Source organism: Carassius auratus, unplaced genomic scaffold, assembly GCF_003368295.1.
Source record: "Carassius auratus strain Wakin unplaced genomic scaffold, ASM336829v1 scaf_tig00216072, whole genome shotgun sequence".
Classification (NCBI taxonomy): domain Eukaryota; kingdom Metazoa; phylum Chordata; class Actinopteri; order Cypriniformes; family Cyprinidae; genus Carassius; species Carassius auratus.
In genome coordinates this window covers 117,855-140,651 of record NW_020528393.1, presented here as the reverse complement: position 1 = coordinate 140,651, position 22,797 = coordinate 117,855, and the positions used below count along the sequence as shown (strand labels likewise).

Here is a 22,797-nt window from a genome sequence, read left to right as displayed (position 1 = left end):
CCTTTTTATTAAAGATCTGTAAAAAATGTGTATGGTTGAAAACATTTATCTAAAAATCCATCTTAAAACTTATATAAGACATGAGTGATGTAATAGGCTATATACACATATGTATAACATATGTTAACATATGTATACAACATACAACACTGGATATGGCCATAGCCAGGGTTTAATAATTAGTGAGGTCCATGGTGGGGTGTCAATAATTATACATAATAGTGCCATTAAATGCCATAAATCATTCAACTTTAATAAATACAATAAATAATAAAGTTAGCAAAGGCTAAATACTAAATACTGTGGCTATTGTTTTTTCAAAATGAAAGGAGTAATCTCCGAGTGGGCCAGCATCAATCTGGTATGAGAGACTCTGGAATACTGCTTGACTGGAAATAATACACATATACTGTATGTATACTGTATATGTCAGATAAAAATAATCTAATAACAATATATTGTAACAATCACAAATTTAACAATTATATTATAACAATAAGGCAAATACAAAAGCAGAAAACAAAGCACCAGTAGCCTATGACAATTTACAAAACTTTATTCAACATTTAAACACAGACACAATCATACGACACATAAACATTACAGAATCACTACAGCAGGCGGACCACGTAAACTGTGGGGCAACCAGTCCAAGTCCAAGTGTAAATAGCAACAGTTGTGGATTCAGTAGACATTTAGATGCTATTTAAATAGTGACAGATAACATTACTACACTGAAAAAAAGCAATAAGTAAATTTACTTAATTTTTATTTGGCAAGTTTTTGCATAAGCATTTTTCAAGTAAATTTAACACATTTGGAAATTAAGTAAATCTACTTAACTAAGTTATAACTACTAGTTAATATTAAATTAATGTATTTAGCAGACACTTTTATCCAAAGCGTCTTAGAGTGCATTCAGGCTGACAATTTTCACCTATCATGTGTTCCCGGGGAATCAAACCCCCAAACCTTGCACTTGCTAATGCAATGTTCTACCACTGAGCTACAGGAACACTTCAAGATCTTGTAAAAAATAAGTGAAAATTTCACTTTATTTTGGAAAAGTTTTTACACTAATAAAAAACCCGAAACATTTAAGTCATTAATTGATTAACTAAGTGCTGATTGAGAATTAGTGATGAACAGCTGCTGTTAACAAACAGAAGCCGATTAAAAACTACCTTTTCTACAATTTTGCCTATAAAAGGAAGATTAGATATTGGTCTAAAATTGCTCAAAATGGTGTTATCAAGATTGCTCTTTTTCAGAAGGGGCTTAACAACTGCAGTTTTTAAGGAGTTTGGAAATGTCCCAGAAAGAAGTGAGGTGTTCACGACTTCTAAGATCTGCTTCTAAGCAGTTAAGCACACTTTTGAAAAAAGATGTGGGAAGTGTGTCAAGACAGTAGGTTGACGATTTTAGGTGCTGCACTTTTAATTTTGCTATCGATTGCTTCAAAAATAGTATCTGTCTGTATAATCTGTCTGACCTCTGCATTACTTGAGGATGTGCCAATCGCCTTCCTGATATTGATGATCTTCTCAGAAAAGGAGGAAGCAAACTCATTGTATTTGCTGTCTGAAAGCATTTCACTGGGAATCTGACTTTCACTTTTGTGTTGCATTTGATATATTTGAGATCTCAATTTGACTATCACAATTATGATTTGCAATATTTTAATTAGTTAATTATGGATTAGTTTAGTCTCAGAATCATTATGATTATCAGGCCTATTACTGAATAAAATCAGTGCTTTTTTTTCCTGCTTATTCACATCTTCCTCTAGTTCACCTGTAAATAAAACAAAATGATAATTTATATGAACACTAAACAAACATTTGTCATTCAGTTTAATCCACATGTCCATGTATGGTACCGGCTGTATGCATTAATAATTATTTTAAACGGTAACACAGTATAATAAAATTCACATTGTTTTTGTTAAAATAATGCAATTTGAAACTGTTTCTATTTGCTCTAAAATAAATTATGTGTGTATAAACAATGAATTCCTAATAGCTGTGAGTTTTCATTTATGAAGTACAGTTTAGAGACATCTCACCAACAAGATAGTGATCATGTGATGCTCTGAGCTGAAGCAGGAATCTGCACTGATTTTTTCCCCTAGGATCTATCTACATCTATTTAACTGGTTTGCTCTGACCCAAACCCTTAGTTTCAATAAAGCTAAATGAGTTTCAAGAGTTCCACATATCAGTGGTAAATAATAAAGCTCTCTTTTATACCACAAGGGTCATTTACTCACCTCAAGTTTACAGTTTGAGTCTCGTAGCACATCTCTGAGTTGCTCCTTTGAGACTCCTATGTTATTGTTCCTCAGATCAAGCTCTTTTAAAAACTGCAGTGCTTTCGTGTTTGTTAAAGACTGAGCCAGATAAGCAACATCTGTAATGCCACAGTCATTCAGACTAGAAAGAAACAGACAATAAGCCCTTTCACACATAGAGACCTTTCTGGAAAATGACCAGTAAATTGCTGTAAAAAGATCATATGTGAACAGGATCTTTTAAAAAATACCGGTAAAATCGTTCCGGCAATTTACTGGTTTAAGAAGTTGTAACATTACCAGTAAATTGCCGGAATTCTGCTGTGTGTGAATGCAGAAGGAAAATAACTGGTATGAACACGTATGAGTTCAGAACCAATCATAACAATGTGATGCATTAAAGCACTGTTTACGAAAATAAAAGATATGTCATCCAACTGGAGCGACAGTGAAATTAAAACGCTTCTCCTTTACTGGCCGATGAAGAAATTTGCCGTCATTAGGGGAACTGTTAGTGATTCAGTGACATATGATAAAATAACTAACTGTTAACTGTCTCCGAGAGCAATGCATTCACAGGACAAAGTCAGGTCATCAATATTGCCTACTACTGTTTCAGCTATTAAAATAGTTCAATTTTTTATGTTTGGAGCAGTTTTTGATTGTTAAATAGGCCTAAAAGTTTTGTTTTTAAAGTAACAAGCGGCCAGCAGAGTTGATCATAGCCTATATTCGATCAATTTAGCCTTCTCAAATCATCACGAATTGTCTAAAATAAAACCTAAAGATATAAAACAGTTCAAGCACGTTAAACCCAGATACATGTGCACTATATCCAATATTTTGTGCAGAGAGTGCAAGATAAAGCATGCTTTTTGGGACAGGTGCCAGCGCAATCATAATATATATAGAAAACAAACAAGCTTTCTGTCGTCTCGTCTTGAGCAGGAGCGAATACAAATACGGAATAACAGTGAACAGCGCATTTTTTAATTTACCAGTAAAGTTGATCCGGTTATTTTATGGCAATGTACTGGTATTACTGTGTGAAAGGTGTTAATGTGTGATATTACTAGAACCAGATCACAGAACAAATCTTAATTATTTTTCACAAATACTCTGTGAACTCAGGCTCTTCACAATTGATTGAGCATGAATTGTTTTGGTTTAAATTAAAGTGATTTTATACATTTCAGTTCAGTATGTAAAAGTTACTGACCTCAGTTTCTCCAGTTTACAGTGTGAATCCTTCAGTATGTCACATAAGTGATTCACTCCTGTGTTTTTTATTTTATTTCCACTCAGGTCCAGTTCTCTCAGCTGTGATGGGTTTGATTTCAGAGCTGAAGTCAGGATGATACACTGTTTCTCTGTAATACTGCATCCACGTAGACTGAAGACAGAGAGAAAAGGACAATGGATCTATGAAAACTAAATTTAAGGATTGTGTGTGTGTGTGTGTGTGTGTGCTCTTGTTTTTGTGACATATCAGGACACAACTCTGTATAATGACATGGGTATGACACAGGTATTACAAGAAGAGGGTGACTTATGAGGACATAACCCATGTCCCCATTTTTCAAAAAAAAAAACCAAACGTGTGTGTGTGCCACCTCAAGAGGGCAAACACACGTTGCACTTCATTTATGCTTGTTCTTTATCTCTTTCAAGTTAATTTTTTCTCTATTTACCCATTTAATTTAGTAATTTATATTGCCATTTAATCTTCACGAATAAGTTAAAGATATAAAGAAATCTCCCCATCTTATGGTTTTTATCATCATGACACAATTTTTTAAAATTAAATCAATAATTTCGCAGTGCTTTTGCTTTAGTATTGTAATTTTTAATTTTTTGCTGATCAGATGAAGTCCAACTGAAAATTAAGAAAGACACAACTAAGATTTTTCAATAAACTTCTGCTCACTTTCATCATAATTTTGTTTCCTGAAGCTCCGAATTCAGCATCACAAGTAAAAGTATCTCTCAGAATAAACTACTGCAATTTTACAATCTGTTTTCTCCCTCTACAATAACTCAAGTAATTACTGGCTTGATAATTGAAATAATTATTGTCTTGTTAAGTCAGCTGTGTAAAACTTTAAACTCTTTTCCACTGAACTCTGGGCTTGTTTAATTTCAATACATCACCTTATTTTGGTTCTGTGTTCACACGCACAAATAGGAGATAGTATTATTAACTACAGTAACATCACTGTTAAAATTAATGTAACATTTTAAATCATATGAAATACTCACATCAGTGTGTTGAGTTTACAGTGTTTATCCTGCAGTAGAGTAGAGATCTGATTCACTTGTGTGTCTCCTAGTTTATGTTCACTCAGATTCAGTTCTTTCAGGAGTAACGGGTTTTTACCCACAATTCCAGTCACATATAGACAGGCTTCATCTGCAGCAGGACCCAAAAACCTGCAGAAGGAAGATGAAACAGGATTCAATTCAGTTCTCTACTGAACATGGTATGATGAAAAACAGCATTGGATTGTTGTGTGAGAGAGAAACGGTCTATTTTAATTAACTTTTTTTAAAATGTAAAATGTTTTTAAAAATGATTGTTTTACTGAAATAATATTTCTCTCACCTCAGTGTCTTCAGCTGACAGTTTCTTCATTTCCTGTGAGATCCAGCTCTATCAGGTGTGAAGGGTTTGATCTCAGAGCTGAAGCCAGAGCTTTATAACCTTCTTCAGTGATACTACAGTCTGAGAGTCTACAGAAATAAAAATGTATGATTTTTTTTTTAATTAATTTAACTTTTCACTTTTTAACTTTACAAGACTATATCAACTCACCTGAGTTTCTTCAATTTACAGTTCTCTTTCAGTCCATCAGAGAGCAGCTTTATACCTGAATCCTTCAGATCATTATTGCTCAGATCAAGATACCTCAGACTGCTGGAGTCTGAACTGAGAACTGAAGCAAGAGCTGAACAGCTTTCCTCTGTTAGATCACAGTTACTGAGCCTGGAAATAAACAGCTTGTCAAAGTATTTACATTCTAAACTTTGCTGTAGTGGTCGTGCAGCTGTAATATTTATTGATTACAGTAACTATATTGCTGCCACTAATTTTCCAATCCACTTGTCTTTAATGCTCTCATGTCTCATGTGTCTTGTCTCTCACATGTCTTATGATTGGCTAATGTATAGCTAGTATGGTTGGGTAATGTTTTCTGGGTCTTATTTTTTATTTTTTTCTCAATATGAGCCTTACCACAAAATGTGTGTTTTCCACAATAAAGTAAAAGACAGAGCAGGCAAATATTCATGTGGTGATCAACACCACCATTAATACATTACAATAATTTATCATCCTTATCAATAAAATAAAATATGTAAATTAAGCATTTTGCCCATGTTTCTGAACAAAGGAGATCAGGCAGTGAAAAAATCAACAGTCATTAGAATATATATATATATATATTTGTATAACAATACATTGTTTATGCACAATTGTTAAAGATTATCTAGAAAAATAATGACATTTGTCTGTTGTCACAACTTACTCCAGTGTCTCCAATTTACAGGTAATATTCTCCAGTCCAATGCAGAGCTGCTTCACTCCTGAATCCAGTAGATTATTATTGCTCATATTCAGCTCTATCAGATTGTTATCTGATCCGAGAGCTTTAGCCAAATTAGAACAGCTCTCATCTGTTAAATTACAATCATTTAGCCTAGAAGGACAAAAAAACAAAAACAAAAAAAAAACAATACAAAGTATCCTGAGTAAAGAGTAAAAATATAATTTCTCCCAATATAAATTAATGATTAAGAACTATAGAGATTTTTTTTTTCAGAAGAAAAAAACATGACATATTACTTACAGAGCTCTTTTGGAGATTTTCACAACTTCCAGTAGCCTAAAGAGACACTCGTCTGATTTCTTGAATTTCTGAAGGTCAAACTCCTCCATCTCTTCCTCTGATGTCAACAAAACGAAGGCCACAACAGACCACTGAGCAGGAGACAGATCAGCAGATGAGAAACTTCCTTCTCTAAGCTGAGTCTGAATCTCTTTCACCAGAGTTTGATCATTCAGTTCATTCAGACAGTAGAACAGATTGATGGATCTCTCTGGAGACATCTTCTTATCTTCTAATTTCTCCTTGATGTACTGAACTATTTCCTTGTAGTTCTCGTCATTGTTGTCTTGCTGTGTCAACAGACCTCGTAAGAGAGGACGATTGGTCTGGAGTGACAGACCAAGAAGAAAGCGAAGGAAAAGATCCAGGTGTCCAGTTTCACTCTCAAGTGCCTTGTCCACTGCAGTCTTGAGCAAATCAATCATGGTTTCATTTTTGTTTTCTTGTTCTGTAGATTCATGTTGATTAAACACACTTTTCTTGCAGATGTCTAGAAACAGATGTGCATAAAGGGCTGCAATAAACTCTTGAATGCTCAAGTGAACAAAGCAGAAAGTAGTACCAAGAATGATTCCTCTTTCCTCTTTAAAGATCTGGGTACACATGCCTGAATACACTGATACATTAGACGCATCAATACCACAGGATTCCAGATCTGTGTCATAAAAGAGCAGATTGTTTCTCTGCAGCTGTTGAAATGCCAGTTTCCCCAGTGAAAGGATGGCGTCTTTATCCCAGGAAACATCTGGTGTGTATTGTCCATCATACTTTCGTCTGCTCTGCAGGATCTGAAAGCGGAGAAAGTGTGTGTACATTTGTGTCAGAGTCTTGGGAGTGTCTTCAGTATTTGATTTCTGCAGTGTTTTGAAGACTTCATCAGCCTGATTTCTCACATCATTATTTCTTTTCTCCTCTAAAATGTTCTGGAGAACAGTGGCTGTAATCCAACAGAAGACTGGGATGTGGCACATGATAAAGAGACTCTTTGATTGTCTAACATTATCAATAATTTCACTGGCCAGATCCCCATCTGTGAATCTTTTTCTGAAGTACTCCTTCTTTTGTGCATCATTGAATCCTTTTACTACTGTCACACGGTCGATACAGTCAGGAGGAATCTTACTGGCAGCTGCTGGTCTGGTGGTGATCCAGATGAGAGCAGAAGGAAGCAGATTTCCCTTGATGAGGTTAGTTAGAAGAACATCGAGAGAGACTTGTGATGTTACATCACGACAAATCTCATTACCCTCAAAGTTCAGAGGAAGACGACATTCATCCAAACCATCAAGAATGAACAGTAATTTAAATTTATCATTTATTGCAAGGTTTACTCCTTTTATCTCTGGAAAAAACTGATGTAAAAGACTTGTCAAGCTTTGTGTTTCTTTCTCCTTTAAATTCATCTCTCTTAACGGAAGAGGAAATATGAAAGTAATATCCTGATTTTCTTTACTGTCAGCCCAATCCAGAATGAACTTTTGCACAGAGATGGATTTTCCAATGCCAGCAACTCCTTTTGTTAGTACAGTTCTGATCTTCTTGTCTGGTTCAGGTGCTTCAAACAAATTTTTGCATTCAACTGGAATCTCTCGTGATTCATGTCGTCTATCAGCAGCCTGAACTTGACCTACTTCATTTTGGATATTGACTTGTTTACTAACACTCAGAGTCATACAGAGATCTGTGTAGATGTTCTTCAGAAGCTTGGAGTCACCATGCTTTGCAATTCCTTCAGATACAGATTGATATTTCTTCTTCAGGTTTGATTTTAGTGGTTGCTGTTGAATGAGGACCAGCTCATCTAACACAAGAAAAAAGAAAAAAAAAGATATGCATAATTTTACATTTTTTTTAAGAGTGACTGACAGATTGTTATGCCTATGAACCCCTTACGTTGTAGAGCATCTGCAGCCTCATATTGCTTCATATCATTCAGAAAGAAGAGTGTGATATCAAGAGCTGCTTCTTTGATATCATGCATCTCCTCTGTGAAGTCCTGCACAAAGTACTGTGTTCTCTCTCCTTTTAATATTTTCTTAAACTTTTCCAGCTCCTTTTTTATAAACACAATTATTTTGTTCTCAAGATCCTGAAAACGAAGCAAGCAAAAATAAGTCCTATACCTATACATTTAATAAACAATTTAGGTGTACTACAAATTAAACTCGTGAAGTTTCCCAGCACTGACTATCAGCAAGGTAAAGTGCTGATGAATACAAACACACAAACAGAGATACAGAGTATCTTGTATGGATCAAATCCAATAATCAACAGGATTTTTTTGTGTCTTGATTAATGTGCTTTTTTATTCACTGCCATTAATTTGTCACACAGCTGAAACATGAGTACTATTTTATTTTTGAGTTGAGATTTCAAAAATGAGAGATTGTTAGGACATCAGTTAACAAGAGAAAAAAAATCTATTTATATTAAGTTTTAAAAAGCGTTTAAAAAAATACAAATTAAATACTATTCTTTCAATAACATATTAGTATGTTAATTAATTATTAATTGTAGAATTTATACTTGCCTTGAAGATGCAGAGGAGATTTTCACTGAAATTCTTGCGGTTGCGGTAATTCTTGTAGTTTGAGTCTGATTTATCAAACTGAACCCTGGTCGCAAAATAAAGGTGGATTTAAGGTTTTTTTTTTTTTTACTGCATACTATTGGCTCAGTTACCATGAGGGACAGAGTTATGTGGAGACACTATCCTCTTGGTTGTTATAAAGGATTTTAATACAGTTGCATATGAATTCCTCATGAACCTGATGACTCTAATGTATGATCTTATTTAATGGTGCTGAATTTAACTTTAAAAAAATGGTATTGTATTTCATATTTTCATTGTTATATGGATCAATGCACATAATCAATTTACTTCAAAAAAGCACATTACATTTCAAAACGATGCTTTTTGGCTTTATTTTAAGGAATAAAGTAATTACAAATTTCGGCATAGTAGATCCATTTATTTTGTAATTTATTTTAATAAATTTGAAAAAAACAAATCAACTGTTATGTTTTGTTTTCACCTGTTGAGAAGAAAAGTTGCCAGTTCCACATCACTCTTCAATCCCTTCTGTGCTTTCAGAGCTTCCCATCGTGTAATTTCTTCACCAATATTTACTGTGGACTTATGTCCTTTGTTACTAAACCACACACAAAAAGAAGAAAATCACATAAAAAATAACAGATTCACAGCTGTTAATATCATATGATCAAACCATTGCTAAACCAGCTGCTCACTGCTACTTACAGTACTTTATAAGCACAGGAAAGTGGTTGATTGGAAATACAGTTTTATGATAAAAAACAAAACAAAACATAAAACATGAAACACCTTTTGGAAGGTGATGGTGTTTTCTCACTGAAGTTTGGTCTATCTCCCTTTGAATGGTCACTCTTCATAGACACAAAGCTGAATACATGTGAGCCTGATCTTACACTAATGAGAAAAAAACAACACAAAAGGTAATTCAGTCATATTTAAAGGTCTTGTGTTGCAAAGTAACTGTTCTGTATTTTCATGGTGAATGTATGAACCTAAACGAATATGTTCATTAAAGATTAAACAGTTTGAGATACATTATGTTATGTGATTCATTATTGTATTTAATCAAGTTCTATTACATACACAACAGTGAGAAAATAACATCACTATAATGCAAAAGATATGAAATAACTTTTGTTAGCTGTTTTGATGATATTGGGGTACAATGACTAATATTACAGAAAATCTTACAGAATTAAATCATACATCTCGATTTAATTCTCTACAGTGTGTTATGCATGATGACAGATTTTAATAATTTAGTAATAAATAAACAGTGGATCACTGTAAGATGGTTGGAGGAAGAGATGAAATACCTCTTGTTACATGGTGTTTTCTCACTGAAGTTCGGTACATTACCCTTTGAATGGTCACTCTTCACAGACACAGAGCTGAGCACATGTGAACCTGATCTTACACTAATGACACAAAGAACAGAAGGAAAAGGATATTCTTCAGTATAATGTTGCAAAAGCTAATAATAAATTGAAGGATATATTCATGTTTGGTTGAAAGATCATTTTCCTTGGTGAATTTATGCCTCATTGTGGTATGAAAAGGGTCTGGCTGCAGACTTGCACTTGCACTTCCGCTAGCGACGTCGCTTGCAGTCTTTATTTTTTTATTTTGTTCTATTTATTGATAAATTTTTGTTTGAATCTCTGAACATTTTGCAACAGCAGTCAGGTGGTGAAGACAAGAAACAAGAAACTAAATTACGATGTCACTTGCAATCGCTACTTGCACTCTCTGCTACCTGCGACACTTGCGATCGACACAAATTGTGCATGTTGCCAATGGAGACAAGAAGCTTCTGGTGGTGATTAAACAATTAAACCTAATTTAGTACTATAACTTACAGGGTCCTGCAAGAAAAAGACAAGATCGGTGTAGCAGTCGATTCTGTTCCCCTCGGAATGTCTGTTCCCCTTTACGTAGTAAAATTACTAAAATTATACATACTAAATTCATACTAAAATTATTGTGTAGTTGCCGAGTTATTATACGTACGATCAGAACTAGCGTGCGCAAGAAGCACGACTGAATGTACGGCAAGTCAAATGGTTCAAAATACCATCCTAAATCCTAAACTTGAAAATAGTTTTAATACGAGAGGTTTTTCAACTTGAATTTTATTTCCTTTTTTTGTTTTTCAATCAGATTTATTACCGATTACAATGTGGTGCTTGAGGCTTTGGCTATTCTGTTTTATACTGTCGTATACTTATTCATTTATGCTCATTTATTTTTATTTGTGTGTGCAAAACATGCATTAGAATAAGTATACAATGAGCAATGAACCATAAATGTTGGGTATGAATCAGAACCCTATGCACACATGAAAAGTAACACATTGTTACTTCAAATGAAACAATAAATCAACATCTAAACCTTAGTTAATTCTCAATAAGATCTTCTGTAGACGTCTGACAGAAATAAAGTCAGTCTGGTTATTAATAAGTGGAGCTGGTGATGCTGTTTGTGGGGTTGTTTAATCAGATCTTGAGAGATTTCATGTATTTTATTTCAGTTGATTTCATCTAAGGCTGTGTCTGAAGTCAGTTGTAGTAGTTCTTGTGTTTCTCTTTTCTTCAGTGATTCTGTTTGTTAACAGCAGCTGTTCATCACTAATTCTCAATCAGCACTTAGTTAATCACTTAATTACTTAATTGCAAAGTATATTTTCTTTCAGTGAACTCAACTGAATTAAGTTCAGAGTACTCATAATTGTTAGTTTTTTTCAACTTAAATGGTTTAAGGCAATCGGTTTCCTCAAATGGTTTGAGTTAACATAACTTGTCAGGTTTTTAAGGATATCGGTTTACTCAAACCGTTTGAGTTAAGTTAACTTGTCAGGTTTTACAGTGATAGAGGTAAGTGTCTGAGAGTGCAAGTCTGCAGCCAGACCCTCTTGAACTGTATTACAGTATTAAGGCTCCAGACTGAGATCATTAAATAGTAAAGCAGACATTGTGTTCTCTTCATTGATTTATTCTTCTATTTAGTCCATCTCCATCACATACACCACAGTGAAGAGATTAGTTAACATCACTGTAGTGTAAAACAAAATAAATACCTTTTTGTAGTTGATGTTTTTTCCCCTCTAAAGTTCGGTCTGTCTCCTTTTATTCGGTCACTCTTCACAGACACAGACCTGGACACAAGTGAGCCTGATCTTACACTATAGACACAAAGAACAGAGAGAAAACTACTATTACTGGAGATTCTTCCAGCTACACAGTCAAGCATTCACATAACAGCTCACATATTCAAGTCACTGTATGAACAAATAATCTACTGTACCTTGTGATACATTGTTGTATCACTCACTTTGATTATGGGGTTGGGGTTGAGATATGGATTGTTTAATAATGATGAATAATATTATTAAATATTTAAGGATCACTGTTAAATGCTTTGAGAGACACATTAAATACCTCTTGTTACATGGTGTTTTCTCACTGAAGTTCGGTACATCTCCCTTTGAACAGTCACTCTTCACAGACACAGAACTGGACACAAGTGAGCCTGATCTTACACTAATGACACAAAGAAAACAAAATGTTTCAAGAAGTACAGGGGTTACTTCAGTCTCATTTGAAGATGAGTTGCAAATTATTATTAATTAAATGCAGTATGGCTGTACATGTATTGTATTATTCATTTAAGATCTATTACATACAACACAGTGAAAACATTAATGGTTTCAGTTTAGTTTGTCTTCATTAGACAATTGTTTCTGGCTTCACCATACAGTAGATAACAGACAGTGTATTAATACACATTAAAAAAAAGAAGAAGACGTGAAACATAAATTAAAAGCATATGCACAAATTAAAGAATGTAACAAAGCGTGTGGAATTATTTCTGGTTCTTGATGGTGTTTCCTCACTAAATGACACACATGAGCCTGATCTTTTACTAGAAACACAAAGAGTAAAAATTAAAGAAAATGTAATGTCTTCGATATTTTGCAATTAAAGGGACAGTTCACCCAAAAATGAAAAATCTGTCATTAATTACTTACCCTCATGTCGTTCCAAACCTGTAAGACCTCCTTTCATCTTCGGAACACAAACTAAGATATTTTGATGATTTCTGAAATCTCTCTGACCCTCCCGTAGACAGCAAAGTAATTACCACGATCAAGGTCCAGAAACTCAGCAAGGAGATTGGTAAAATAATCCATGTGACATCAGGTGTTCAACTGTAATTTTACGAAGCTACGAGAATACTTTTTGTATGCAGAAAGGGAAAAAAAGACTTTATTCAACAGTGGGCTAGTTGCATATCTCCGCCATCTTGGATTTCCGGTTACGCGAGTGTGTGCGTAGATATTTCCTGTTCTCCTAAACGTCAGTGCAGAGAACCGGAGAAATCCAAATATTACCTTCTATATCTTTACAGGATTTATAATATCACTTCAAATGCAAATAAGATATACACTGCTATTATAACTATACTATAAATGTAAACTGAGCCAGTGGATTTGAAACTTGTGTATGTTTGGGTCTGGTGAATTAATTTAATACACTACTGTTCACTACTGTTCACGAAATGAAAGTTGAACTCATGGTGTGTATACACAGCTACATAATGTATTTTTATCTAACCATTTATGTAAATGTACAAATTAATTATTTCTCGAAAATGTTTGTATTACATAGATTTTTTTTTTTTTTATTAAATATTTACCTCGTGAGACATGGGCTGCGATTTATCTTCAGAAGTATCCATTTCTCAATTGTGCACAATACATCAGTCTGTTTCATCATTATTTTCACAACATATTTTATTATTTTACACAGTAAACTAATACATTACTAATTTTAATACCTGTTTTATCTGATAATTAATGCAAAAGAATAACTATACATGCGCTGCTCATAGACAGATGATTTAAGCTGCAGATCTTTCACAAAACAAATAAACATTGATAAAAACACACATGAATGCAAACAATGATCTTTTAATTAATGCAAACCTACCATTTTTACATTAGATTTAATTGTATAGTTACAGTTATAAATTGTTATCAAATAAGGTTAATAAAACATGCTTTATCAGAAATATTTGTGCGTCTCGTTTGACAGTCAGAAACCTTGATCTTACATTACATTCAGAACAAAATTGCATATTTGAGTGGTTTGTGTTTTAAAGAAGAAATCCCTGTGGACTGATTAACCTGAAACTTATGCTGATCCGCATAATCAACAGAAGAATAAAGCAATCTCCGCGTTGTATCTTGATGAATTTCCACACAAAGGTACGCAAAAATGTAAGGAGGATGTTTCCCCATGTCTTTGATATACCACTATCCACTGTTAATTTTGAAAATCATTACTTATATACATCTAGGTAAGTTTCCCTTACAGTAAATGTGAGGATCACAAGACGCGTCGCTAAAGCTCACCAGCACCATCTTCTGCACCTAGCCCATTTGTCTCCTCCACGTCACCCAAAAGCACTATTTTGGAAAGTATCCAACGTAAACAGTGTATGCTGTTCTGTGTCAGCTGCATCACATGGATATGTAGTTTTTATTCAAAGCAGAAACAACGCAGAAAATGCACACACTGTTTACATTCAGTGGATTCTCTCCAAAATGGTGCCAGGGTGATGCGGCGAAGACGAATTGTTGAATTTTTTTTTTCTTTTTTTTTAATTTCGCGCAAAAAAGTATTCTTGTTGATTTGTACAATTATGGTTGAACCATTTATGTCACATGGATTCTTTTACCGATCTCCTTTCTATGTTTCTGAATCCTGATCGTTGTCTATGGGAGGGTCAGAGAGCTCTCAGAATTCATCAAAATTATCTTAATTTGTGTTCCGAAGATGAACGGAGGTCTTACGGGTTTGGAAAGATTTGAGGGTGAGTAATTAATGACCGAATCCTCATTTTTGGTGAACTATCCCTTTAAGTTGATAATTAGTTAAAATTCACTGTGAAAAACTAGTTAAATCATGCATTATTACAATTTTCTCAAATGTGAAAGTGAAAATGTAACACAATATTGCAAATTTGAGAACCATAACCATAGGGATTTATGATAAATATTTAATGAAATACTTTCTAACAGTCTATGTGTGACCAACAATAGGAAACATTAAATACCTTTTGGTAGAGGTTTTCCTCTTACTGAAGTTTGGTCCATCACCTTTTGAATGGTCAGTTTTCACAGACACAGAGCTGACCACATCAGCGCCTGATATTTTACTAATGAGAACAGAAGTTTCATTTGAACAAATTTGATGTTCTAATTAAACTTAATTAAGTTCTCAAAGCTCAAAGGGTTTTTCCTGACTCAAAATTAGGCGGACGTGGTACCATATTGATCGAATTCACACAGTGTACCCACCCTTTAACTGCCTGAAACAAACTCTTTTTTTTAATGCAATTTTAGGTGCTATAAAACTTAAATGATTGAAAAAAATGACAATTCTAAAGTTACATTTTACAAACCTGTTGAACATTAAATTTTATGAAAAATAAATTAAAAGTGGCCCTTTTGTATACAGTACGGTGAATATATAACATTAGGTTGTTAAACATTTCATGACACTGAAAATATTTATGCACTCTTTATTGATAAATGTATCCTTATCTACACTGCTTTGATCCAAAATACATTTATACACTTAAAGTGTCTTTCTAGAAAACAAAATATTTTCTTACAAGCTTAGGTGAATTCTTCTGATACATTATTAAATGCAATCTCATTAGGGTAACAGGCGCATTAGAGCTAACATTAGCACCAAGCTAAGACTTTTTTATAAAAATAATAGTAAGTTTTACTCAAATCTCACTTCAGTTCAGCATCAAATGTTTGTAATAACTTATTTATAGTTTTTATACTAAACTACCAGCTTTGCATTTCTCATGAAAATGTTCAATATTGTTAAGAAAACACCCCAAATCTCATTAAAATAACATACAAACCATATACTACTGTAATTGTGTGTTAAACATAGGGCCCTATGAAATCAGCTTTATTTTTTCCCAAATTGCGTTCTAATTTTTCTAGAATCCTTTTTAATGGTTAAATTACATTTCATTATCAAAAAGCATGTCTAATTAAAATCATGGAACTTATACAATGTCACATCAGTTTATTAAAAGTTTGACAAAAATGACGTTTAGGGCCATATTAAAAAAAATAAATTCTTTCACCATATGTTTTATTGTTACCAACTTCTGTGTTGTAGCATGCCTAATTATTTGAATGCATAAAAACAACTTAATTTCTATACATTCATTCCTCAAAATAGCCTTATTAAATATTTTATTTTTCTTCAGAAATTCAGTGATGCTCAAAGCAGTTCTGGATATGTTCTTTGTGTATTTATGTCCACATTTATTGATGACAGATGCTGAAATCACCACAAGCGTTGCGCGCGCTTTAGTGTGTGTGTAAACAGAACCGCGTGTCATTAATTTATGCAGAAATATGTTTGCGTAATATGAGTTAATGCTCATAAGATCGCATAAATCAGTGGAGAATTCATAGAAATTATGATTCTGTGTAAAGAAATATCAAGTTAACTTGTATATAAATATCTGTATATTTCCAAATATGAACTAAAAGCTCTAATGGAAATAATTCAGTGATACTTGCACGTGACTGCCTGCCTGAGATTTGTTGAAAACCAGAGGCGCACAAAATTTGGTGGAGACGGTCGCCTCATAATTCTCTATGCAGAAATTTATTTTGTTTAAGTTATAATTTATTATAACAATTACAAACAATATAAGTCAATTTTCTTGGTGGCAAGTTAAATTGTAGTGAACCAAACATTTAGACAAAGATTTGACAAACCAACTGACTCTTTGTTGACTACATATATATATATGTGACATGACTAATGCCTTTTCATTTCAGAGAAATGTAATGTTGTAACTGAGGGGCAAACAATGTCTTTATTCGACTCTGGACTCTAGAGAAGTGCTTGAATTTTATAGACAGTTATAGAGGAAGGAACACATCATTTTATCCATTTTTACACCCGCCACTGAACTTTTATGATTACAGTAACAGACTCAGTCTTACCTCTGTTTCACTGAGACGCTCATCTCAGACGGAGAGTCCTTTCCTCGCTCCTCTGACATACTGCAGATAAACTGCCGTTGAAAAACAGCACTGTTATCTTTGTGTTGAAGACTATCAGATGCTCAGCAAAACCTGCACATGAGGTGAAAAAATTGAGAGGTGTTGACTTGGCAACAAACAAGCTGTATGAAAGGAACAAAGGCTCTGAAACTAATCTAACTGTTAATATTACATTATAATACATTACATTTAGTCATTTAGCAGACACTTTTATCCAAAGTGACTTACAAATGAGGAAAATGGAAGCGATCAAAAACAACAATAGAGCAATGATATATAAGTGCTATAACAAGTCTCCTATTACATTTCCTGTAGTGTAACAATTTCAGACAACTCTTCATAATATATAGCTATAGATATAGAAACACAACTACATCATTTTTACATTATTTTAGCATTGGAAATATTACAGAGGGGGAAACTGAACTTTCTGTGCAGTTTTATATATTTTGGACTCACTTTTACGCAACAAATTAACAATTATTATACAGCGTTGGATAATTACGTCAGAATGCATTTTATTAATTTCAACTGCTAAGTGACCTGAAACATTCTCTTTAATCACTGGTGATTTATTACATTCTCTTTTGAACCAAATTAAAAGACATTAGCAACATTCACCACGTGCTTTCCAGCCTAACTGTAAACTTACTTTCAATTTCGCATCATCAGGAAAATAAAAAGCGGGATTTACATAATTTCAAAAAATCATTAACTGTTCATTCACATGCCACTAACTGTAATCAATGACGTCTTAAAACTTACTTGCAGTAGTACGACGGTCTTCAGCAGCCAGAACGCTGTGCAGAATACTTTCTCTTTCTCCCCTTTAAGACCCTTTCACGTGATGTGACTCCAATTCTTTTCATTTACGATCTTTCTTGCTTGTAGACTTTGTTCATGGTTAAACGTTAACTGGCTGTTTCAACATTCTCAATTTGCCTTGAAGCTCAAAAAATGCAGCACATTTGAGTCTTAAATTAAATTGTGTTAGATCAAGTTCATATAATTCTGTCAGCTTAATTAATTTTCCTATGAAACATGACGCTATAAATCTTATACAGTAATCTATATCCTGACCAAACAGAAATGTTTTTGTTTTAATAAGAGGGAACATCTGGTTGTGATTTAAGGAAATGGACGCCTCCAAATTGCTCTTTCCTAGGATCAGTATAATACCTATTTGACGCCATCGTTTAACCTTCATTTTATGTATCTAACTTTTTCCACCCATTATTTCTGAACTGCGAATGGAAATAAAGAACGCTATACTCTGACACTGTTGTGTTCAAATGAGTAGTTTAGTCTGTGAAACAATGCTTTGAAACAATAGCTGTGTCTCATTTAGAATGCGCCCTCCGAAGGACATTGCCTTCTAAATGAGACACAGCTATTTGTAACCTTTTTTTAAAAAAAACATTCTGAACAGGAAACAGTGTTCTGATTGGTCGTGGATATATAGTTGTGAGGTAAAAGTCTGTCCTTAGGATGAATCAGACATTCTCACATCAGGACACGGGGGGGCGATAAAAACTTAAAACAAGCTTAAAAACTTTTCATGGTATAATCATGGCGCCATCTAAGTACTAAGGTGCCAACAAAGTATCATGGCATTACCATCTGATTCCATCACTGTAATACTATACGGTACTTATTTGTGAAGGAAATGTTTAAAATTACTTAAAAATAGTTATTCTGAGAGTTTTAACATGTATGTAATTATTGTTACCAAGAGAGGTCCAGGGAGGGACAAACCACAAACTGGTGACAGGGTGTTGGCCCCCAAGGTTCACTGACGCAACAAAAGAAATACTGTACAAAAGAGCAATGTGTTATTGACCCCATGGTGAAAATCTGTTATATACACACACACACACACACACACCCACACCCACACACACAATCACACAATTCAAACATAAGAACATTTAATTGAATGGTTACTTTTCTTAAATGAGACTTCCCCGATGCAGCCTTAACCCCTTTATGTGCAAACATCGCCGACGGCCCCAGTTTATTATTGTTTCACTTTCACAGCACATTAAACATCACTGTCTTACTTCATCTGGACAAACTGTGCATCAATTGAAAGTTTAAAGACTCTAGCTTCGATATTTGACCAATATTTTGGAAACATAAAACATTGTTGCAGTGACAGATATTTAGTGATTTATGTCAGGAGTGCAAAATAATAAATCCGTATTATGCCACATTTTGAATAGAAATTCACCACTCACTCATATTCAGTCACGTCAGCAGCGGTTTATTTGTGTTCACATAGACTCACTGAACAGCGTCAATAAGGATTTATAGACCAAAGATGCATATCTGCAGAGATATATGGATATATTTACTGATGTTTACTTCATATTTCTTCAGACAGAATCGTCATTTCTATTCATTTTCCACGGATTTACGCGATCTGATGATAAACAGCCTCTCCCAGCGATCTGTGTATGTGTTTGCTGTGTTGTCAGCTCGTGCTGTGTGTCACTCAGACTCCGATTGGGCCTTCCCAATGTCAATCTTAGAGTGTCATATCTGGACACCGCCACTTCGTGTCACATGCTTCCTGCACACTTCCTGGTAGTTATCTGGCCAAAACAACACTGAAACACCTCTGTACACACAAAATATCCGAATAGTAAACCCGCGATTACGATAGTAAAGCTTGGTATGAGATTTTCTTGAGATCTTGGGCGAAAATGTACATCGGAAATGCTAACTTGTGCAGCGACGAAAAAGGCTACAAATAACATATTTTTACAACAGTAAACGACCAAATTCCACCCCTGATCGCTAAAGGAAGTTATTATAAACACTCGATCGGGGTTTAAAGTGAGTTTTGAGTAAAAGTGTACTAATAATTTCATAAATTGTCTGATGTAGCTTGATGCTAACGTTAGCGCCAATGCTACTAATAGCAGGTGCTTTTCTTCTTCATAATGCATTTTTGTCTCAATAATTCACGTAAGGTCGTAAGAAAATGTTTTGTTGTATTTTTATAGTAAGACTTTTGATAAATAAGGGCTAAATGCAAAGAGAGACTGAAGTGAGATCGCTGCTTTGTTGCTTTGTAAAGCCTGAAAAACCACAATCAAGGCTAATAAAGGTGGAATAAAAACAAAAGAATAATGATAAAAGAATAATGCGGATAATGTGTCATACCTGGCGGAGGTGTGAAAGACTCGTTTGGTGAGAACAATAGAATCATGAATGGGGAGTTTTGCAAAGCCAACACACATACAAAACACACAGGAGAGTTTACATGTGAGATCTTACAGGGATGACAAGGGCCACAAATCAATCTGATTAGCCTTCTCTAAAAACACACATGACATGGCCTTAGAAAATATTTAATAAAATTCACAGTTTTACAGATTCGATTATGAATTTTTTTATGAAGTTTTGGAAGACTTGTGGCCTTAGCTACACTGTGTTTTCAAACTCATTTCCTACATCAACATTTTTTAAAATACATTTAAAACATATGTTTTTAATATTTTTATTTTTGTTTTTATGTTTGAGCTTATATATCTCTATTATCATAACAGTCTGAGTGATTCTGATTCCTGAACAGTAAACTTTAAAGTGTCAGCTTTGTGAACAAAGGTTGATTATGTATCTAGTCAGAAAGAATCATGAGCAGAAACCTTTTTATTTTGGGTATGTAATTTCGGTCTCCATGCCAAAAAAGGGGGGTTACTAGTAAGGGGTTAAAATGCGACCTCCGGAGGACCCAGCCTAGATGAGACACAGCTATTCAGTCTCTTCTTCTGTACTCTAGAGATCCTATGACCCAGTCTAGAAGAGAGGGTGAACATGCATGTTAATGTAATTGAAAAGAAACTGAGTTCTGCATTGAACAATAGGTCTAAAAGCTTAGGAAACTGCATAAAGTTGTTACAGTATTGAGCTTTGGGTGAGTCAGCATGTTAATGACTAACACAGGTAGTAAGGCTCAATCCTTTAACATTAGTTCAGTCATTACAACTCTCAGAAAGGATTGTAAAAGCTTTATTGATAAAATTAGAAAACCACCATCCTCCTGAGGAGACAGTGGAAGCTCTGTAAATAAATAAAAAATAAAAAATACAATAAAAAAAGGACTTACAGGACAAAACAAAACCCACATAGCAACATTTTGTCGGCCCAGATCCGGCCCACATCTGGCACCCGTGTAAAGATGATCTGGCCCACATGCAGCGTGGAATGATGGCACTTGGGCGGACCACTTCTGTTTGCCAGAATTGAGCCACAAGCCGACCATAGCAATGCCACATGTCAGCCAAGAGTAAAGAAATTAAACAGAACTGGACCTTATCTGAGCCACAAAATCTGTGTATATTAAATATGAAGTAATTTCAGCCTTAATAAGCCTGTTAACAAGCAGAATCACTGAAGCAAAGAAGAGAACAGAAAAAGAGATGAGCAGAAACACAAGAACTACAACTGACTTCAGCCACAACCTTAGATGAAATCAATTGAAGATAAAAGAAGACATTTAATCTCTGGAGATCTCACCAGAGGAGGATTAAACAACTCCACAAACAGCTTTACCAGCTTCACTTGTTACTAACCAGACTGACTTTATTTCTGTTAGACATCTACAAAAGTTTTTAATGAGAATTAACAGAGGTTTAACTCTAATGTGTGTCACCATAACAGTGATTTGTGTTTCCATTAGTTTGGCTCTTAACTCTTATTCTATCGTTTATCTTTTTTGGCTGCTGTGACAGTGTGTTTGTTAAACACATTTGTGGCATCAAAGCAAGCTAATTGAGGTCAGGTGATGGCGGTTATCTTTTGATGGTTTTATAATCCTCATGAAAGAGGCTGATTTGCTTTTTTTATCTAACAGTTGTTTCATTAATATATTCACATCATAAACCACGTGTTTCTGCCACATGAGAGCCAGCAATATTACAACAATCAGTTAGAAGATTTTAACAAACATGAAAAAGTCAATCTATGATGACACACACAGACATCAACAATCAGCACATGAATCTCAACAATGGTGAGAATCAAATGTACCTTGCTGCAGTGCATGCTGGGTACTAGCATAGTACAAAACCCCAGCATGCATTGCAACATGAATAAATTATGCAGCTGAATTGTCCTATTATTTTGTTTAATTCAAAACATTTGCTTATATTTTTTGCTTTTGTTTTCGTTTGTGACTTAGTAGCTTTTCAGTGAAGTTCTGAATTGATCAGTTTATCTAAATATTTTTGATTGTCACCATTATTGAGATTCATGTGCTGATTGTTTATATCTGTGTGTGTCAGCTGAGGTTAAGTTTTTTAAGCTCATGTTTGTTAAAAGATTTTAACTGATTGTTACAAAAATGCTGGATCTCATGTGGCAGAAACACAGGGTTTGTAATATGAATGGATCATTGGAACAACATAAAAAAACTTTAGTAAACCAGTGTACTTCATGATGATTATAACACCACAACAGATAACAGCCATCACTTGATATCAAGCTACTCTAGCATTGTTTGAAGCTGCAAATGTGTTTAACAAACACACCGTCACAGCAGCCAAAAAAGACAAGATATACAATAAGAGTTAAGAGCCCAACTAATGGAAACACTAATCACTGTTATGGTGAAACACATTAGAGTTAAACCTCTGTTAATTCTCAATAAAAAAATTTTTTTTAGATGTCTAACAGAAATAAAGTCTGTCTGGTTAGTAATAAGTGAAGCTGGTAATGCAGTTTGTGGAGTTGATTAATCCTCCTCTGGTGACATCTTTAATGTCTTCTTTTATCTTCAGTTGATTTCATCTAAGGTTGTGGCTGAAGTCAGTTGTAGTTCTTGTGTTTATGCTTATCTCTTTTTCTGTTCTCTACTCTCCTTCAGTGATTCTGCTTGTTAACAGGCTTATTAAGACTGGGATTACTTCATATTTAATATATACACATATTTTGTGGCTCAGATAAGGTCCAG

General features: G+C 34.3%; 1 protein-coding gene and 1 long non-coding RNA gene across 2 annotated transcripts; both read right to left on the bottom strand.

Moving 5' to 3' along the window:
- Positions 1-1,329: 1,329 nt before the first annotated feature.
- LOC113097036 (uncharacterized) lies at positions 1,330-3,566 on the bottom strand. The gene is made up of 3 exons (XR_003288757.1): positions 3,510-3,566; positions 2,270-2,432; positions 1,330-1,794 (listed from the first exon to the last, which is right to left on the bottom strand). It is a non-coding gene; the product is annotated as an uncharacterized LOC113097036 (long non-coding RNA).
- A 1,532-nt stretch (positions 3,567-5,098) lies between these two features.
- LOC113097033 (NACHT, LRR and PYD domains-containing protein 3-like) lies at positions 5,099-17,682 on the bottom strand. The gene is made up of 11 exons (XM_026262268.1): positions 17,604-17,682; positions 16,779-16,910; positions 11,805-11,909; positions 10,045-10,146; positions 9,518-9,622; positions 9,210-9,326; positions 8,705-8,789; positions 8,068-8,263; positions 6,136-7,975; positions 5,815-5,985; positions 5,099-5,273 (listed from the first exon to the last, which is right to left on the bottom strand). Exons 2-11 carry the CDS (start codon positions 16,835-16,837, stop codon positions 5,099-5,101), a joined length of 2,955 nt encoding a protein of 984 aa, XP_026118053.1. The 5' UTR covers positions 16,838-16,910; positions 17,604-17,682.
- Positions 17,683-22,797: the final 5,115 nt, after the last annotated feature.